General features: G+C 49.4%; 1 protein-coding gene across 2 annotated transcripts in view; it reads left to right on the top strand.

The window, feature by feature from the left end:
• Positions 1 to 4,140, top strand: part of KIF3C (kinesin family member 3C) — a 68,212-nt gene extending 64,072 nt beyond the window's left edge. For both annotated transcript variants that reach the window (XM_011950396.1, XM_011950391.1), the window contains 3 exons: positions 688 to 796; positions 1,270 to 1,442; positions 1,676 to 4,140. In XM_011950396.1, coding sequence (XP_011805786.1) covers positions 688 to 796; positions 1,270 to 1,442; positions 1,676 to 1,769 — 376 coding nt within the window. In that variant the 3' untranslated portion in view covers positions 1,770 to 4,140. The remainder of the gene's footprint in view (positions 1 to 687; positions 797 to 1,269; positions 1,443 to 1,675) is intronic.
• Positions 4,141 to 5,303: the final 1,163 nt, after the last annotated feature.

A 5,303-nucleotide genomic window follows, 5' to 3' on the forward strand; every position in this document is an offset into this window, starting at 1 on the left:
AGTTCAAGATCAGCCTGACCAACATGGAGAAACCCCGTCTTTACTAAAAGTACAAAAAATTAGCCAGGCGTGGTGGTACCTGCCTGTAATCTGAGCTACTCGGGAGGCTGAGACAGAGAATCACTTGAACCCAGGAGGCAGTGGTTGTGGTGAGCCAAGATCACGCCATTGCACTCCAGCCTGGGCAATAAGAGCGAAACTCCGTCTCAAAAAAAGAAAAAATAAAATTAGCCAGGTGTGGTGGCGCGCACCTGTAATCCCTGCTACTCGGGAGGCTGATGCAGGAGAATCGCTTGAACCTGGGAGGTGGAGGCTTCAGTGAGCTGAGATTGTGCCACTGCACTCCAGCCTGGGTGACAGAGCAACACTCCATCTCAACAACAAAAACACAATATATTCTAATAAAAGTGATGCAGGTGTGGTGTCTCTCTCTCGAAGCATCTGATTGTACTGTACTTGCCTATTTTCAGACCACAGTAACTGAAACTGTGGAAAGCGAAACCACGGATGAAGGGGACAACTGCACTAGCTTCAGTTGTCAAGCTGTGTTAGAGCAAGAAGAAGAAAATTCCAGAACTTGCAGTCTACAGGACCTTCTGGCTACCTGAATGATACTTAGATCCTCATGATGTCATTTGCTGTTTGTGTTCCACAGAAATCCTTTCTAATATAGCCTCTTCCCTACAGCAATAACAGCCAGATGAAGAAGCGGCCAACATCTGCAGTGGGCTACAAGAGGCCTATCAGCCAGTATGCTCGGGTTGCCATGGCAATGGGGTCCCACCCCAGGTACAGGGTAAGAAGTGGAGAGGGGAGAAAGAGCTTATGGGAGGAAGGCTGGGCGAGGTGGCTCACACCTGTAATCTCAGCATTGTGGGAGGCTGAGGCGGGTGGATCACCTGAGGTCAGGAGTTCGAGACCAGACTGGCCAACATGGTGAATCCCCGTCTGCACTAACAATACAAAAATTAGCTGGTCATGGTGATGGGCACCTTGTAGTCCCAGCTACTTGGGAGGCTGAGGCAGGAGATTGCTTGAACCTGGGAGGGGGAGGTTGCATTGAGCCGAGATTGTACCACTGCACTCCAGCCTGGGCGACACTCCATCTCAGAAGAAAAAAAAAAAAAAAAGAGCCTACAGGAGGGGATGCTCACAGCCTCTGCTTCCCCTAACCACCTCATCAGCCCTGCTACACCCAAGACTGGCTGTGTCCCTAGAAGGCACAGTGACCGGGCACTGCTCAATTCTGGCATGATATTCCCACCACAGGCTGAAAATATAATGTTTCTGGAGTTGGACGTGTCCCCTCCAGCTGTCTTTGAGATGGAATTCTCTCACGACCAAGAACAAGACCCTCGTGCGCTACACATGGAGAGGCTCATGAGGTTGGACAGCTTTCTGGAGAGACCTTCCACGTCTAAAGTCCGAAAGTCCAGATCCTGGTCAGTACCTCCATGGTCCAAGGCAACACTGGGCCCAGGAGGCAGGGGAATTGCTGGGGCTGGGTGATGCTAAAGAGGATTTTGCTGGTGCCCAAAGGGCAGGAAGGGCAAGGGGTGACTGGGGATGTTGGAGGGGTTCCTGCAGCAGCAGGATGGGGCAAAGAAGAGGACTTACTTTCCTGTTTCCTGCATTTCCCTAACCTCCCCTTTCGCCTGCCTCATCTCCCCTGCAGGTGCCAGAGTCCTCAGAGGCCTCCACCTTCCACCACACATGCCTCCCTGGCCTCTGCTTCTCTGCACCCGGCAGCAGTGGCGGACCATGAGTGACAACCATCACGTCAGGCTGCCCATCCAATAGACTCCTGGGATGGGGCAGCCACCCGGGCTCATCTCATCTGCCGCCTGGTGCGTGTGCGTGTGCGTGCATGTGCGTGTGCGTGTGTGCAGGGGTGAGAATCTGGCAGACAGTGCCTCTGCCTGTTCTTCTTCGCCTCCTTTATTTAATTCATGTTATTTATTCGTGGAGCTCAGTTCATGTTGGGGAGATGCCCTCGCCTGAGCCGTCTGGGCGTACCATGGTCACTGCATAGCCTCCTTTTCTTCTGACTTGAGAGCTCCCCCAGTCAGACCTCAGGCTTGTTCCCGTCAGCTGCCTCCAGAAGGGAAGGTAGCCAGTGCCTGAGAAGACAGTCCCTTTTCTACCCACCGCACTCTATAACCTCCATCTTCTCCCACACTGATGGCCAGCAGCACCTGAGCACTTTCTGGGACTAGGAAACTGCTTGGTGTTCCCTGAGGACAAGAGACATCCTGACAGTGTTGGGCCTCTGCTCCCTGTGAACACAGCCCTACTCTCCACTTTCTGAGCCTCAGACAACCTCATACAGCCTCTTGGGCTCCTTTTCAAGGACATGAATAACCTCGCCAACATAGCTCATGCTCTTCAGCTTCGACAAGAACTCACAGCTGCCCAGACGCTGCTTTCTGCCCACCTTGGATGGGAACTGTGGACCAGCCAGTGACCATCACCTTGGAACCTGCAGGAAATGGAACAACAATTGAGACAGCTTGAACAGTCATCAACGGAAGTCCCTCCACCAAATCCCTTTGTTTCTGTCCCCTCTGAGGAGTCATTTTGATCGACAGGCCCTCAAGGCAACTCCCCATTTTCGAGAGGCTGCTCCTGTCTGCTTTGATCATTTCTCCCTGCAGCTGCCTAGACCCTATTCACAGAGGGAGGAGTCAACGTCATTCTACCCCTGTCTAAACGAAGATATTAGCATCTACTGCTTTTTCCCTTCATCTTTCACAGGAAACAGAAGCCCAGGCACAATCTTTTCCAGCTTTGCCTATTACCCCTGTTTCTGAATTGCATTTTTAAGGTATTATTTTGTTGAAAATAGATCCTTTATTCACTAGTTACACAAATTGGTTCCTGGGGGATACTCCTTACCTTCCTTTGTGATGGCCCGATATGTCTCCAGGTATCTCAAGTGATAAGTAAATTTGTACAAAAAAAAAAATGGTTAATGTTCATTGACTGGCTTTTTAAGTGTTTATTTTGGTGGAGGGGTAAAGAGGTAATAACAAAAGCAAGTGAGTTAGGATTTCAAAGTGCCCTAACAGTGCGAGTCTCCAGCTCCTAGAATATGAAGAGTGCTGTCGTTGGGGTGAAGCCGTGAGACTGACAAGTCTGCCTGAAATGGGGGCTGTGGGAGGTGGTGGCAGGGGTTATTCTCTTTTCTTCAGGAAATGAACCCTTCTTACATCGTTCAAGTTCTGCTCTGAGGATCAAGCTTGGGTCCGATTTAACTCAGCGACACTGTCGTCTCTGCTTCATTACTGGACTAGAGGGTTGAGCCACCCAGTTGCCATTTGCTCCTGTCCTTCCAGGAAATCAATTTTCATCAGAGCCCAAGAGATTATTTGAGACTCAGGATTCAGATCAGAGGTTCGACTGTGGCTGGGACAGGAGTTGCGTGTAGAAATCCACCAGGTGGCCTGAGTACAGGGGGACCTCCAGGGCTGCGTTGAGCAGCCTCTCCCACTGACCTCTTTCTTGTTTGTGGACGAAGCAGCACGTATCACCCCATTCATCACTTGGACACATCGCCTTTGCATTGTCTTGTCACTCCTTGCTCACAGTCTTATAGCACAATATACCCAAATCACCACCCCCAGTCCGAGGGCTGGGCCCAAGGTATGGTCGGAGGAGGAGCTCCTGCCTGCGGTTTTGTGTACGTGTGTGTGTGTGTGCGTGTTTGTGTGCGTGTTTACCTCCACAGGGGACACTACACTCAGCGTAAGATCTGCTGGGAACAGGGCCACCAGGGGTGGCTGGATCTCAGTCTCTCTGTCTCTCTTTCTCTCCTTTTCCTTTTGGTGTATCAAATATTTGATTGACAAAGTAAGGGCCTTGATTAGGACCAAATTCTCATGTGTGTTGCTATGGTCTTTATTTAGGACAACAGTTAACAATGCAGTGGCCTATTCTTGTCACTCTATACATATGACTATACGGGACATATGTAATATATAAAAATATATATAAAACATTCCCCTCGGTCCCCTTGGCTTAGGATGGAGGCCTCTCTGTTGAGCTGAAATGTACCTGCAGCTGGGTGCTGCCAGCAGCTTGCAGGCCCCAGCCCTGTTCCAATCAACACAGTTGACAATAAAGGAATGAGTATCGTCACGGTGTTGACTGCCTGCCTTCTCTTCCCTTTGTTTCTTCCTTCTTTTACTCCCTTCCTTTTTCATTTTCTCCTTTCTCTCTCTTCTTTGTTTTTCCAGTAGGGACTCAAAAGTATATCAGCCGGACGCAGTGGCTCACACCTGTAATCCCAGCACTTTGGGAGGCCCAGGCGGGCAGATCACCCGAGGTCAGGAGTTTGGGACCACCCAGGCCAACATGGTGAAACCCCATCTCTACTAAAAATACAAAAATTAGCCTGGTGTGGTGGCGGGCACCTGTAATCCCAGCTACTCTGGAGGCTGAGGCAGGAGAATCACTTGAACCCTAGAGGCAGAGGTTGAAGTGAGGCGAGACTGTGCCACTGCACTCCAACCTGGGTGACAGAGCAAGACTTTGTCTGAAAAAAAAAAGTATATAAAGCTACAAGTTAAAGTGAGACTGAATTTCATTTCAGCCTTCAATCAGTCCTTTCTACTGCAGAAACAATTTAAAGCAACAGGAGTGAAGAAATATTAATATGTACCTCTTTTGGTAAATATGTACCTTTTTAGTAGAGACAGGGTGTCTTGATGTTGATCAGGCTGGTGTCGAACTCCTGACCTCAGGTGATCCACCTGTCTCAGCCTTTCAAAGTGCTGGGACTACAGGCGTGAGCCACTGCACCTGGCAGGGGATGCGTTTTAAGACCTCTAGTGGATGCCTGAAACTGCAGATAGTACCAAACCCTATATATGCTATGAGGTTTATTTTAAATTTTATTAATTTTTAAAAATTGTTGTGGGTACGTAGTAGGTGTATATGTTTATGGGGTATATGAGATGTGTAAGACAAAACAATTATAACAATATCCTCTAATAAGGCCGGGTGCAGTGGCTCATGCCTATAAATCCCAGATTTTTGGGAGGCCAAGGCAGGCAGATCACTTGAGGTCAGGAGTTCGAGACCAGCGTGGCCAACGTGGTAAAATAAAACCCCGTCTCTACTAAAAATACAAAAATTAGCCGTGTGTTAGGCCAGGTGCGGTGGCTCACGCCTGTAATACCAGCACTTTGGGAGGCCAAGGTGGGTGGATCACCTGAGGTCGGGAGTTCAAGATCAGCCTGACCAACATGGAGAAACCCCGTCTTTACTAAAAGTACAAAAAATTAGCCAGGCGTGGTGGTACC

This window comes from Colobus angolensis, unplaced genomic scaffold (assembly GCF_000951035.1).
Source record: "Colobus angolensis palliatus isolate OR3802 unplaced genomic scaffold, Cang.pa_1.0 Scaffold109, whole genome shotgun sequence".
NCBI lineage: Eukaryota > Metazoa > Chordata > Mammalia > Primates > Cercopithecidae > Colobus > Colobus angolensis.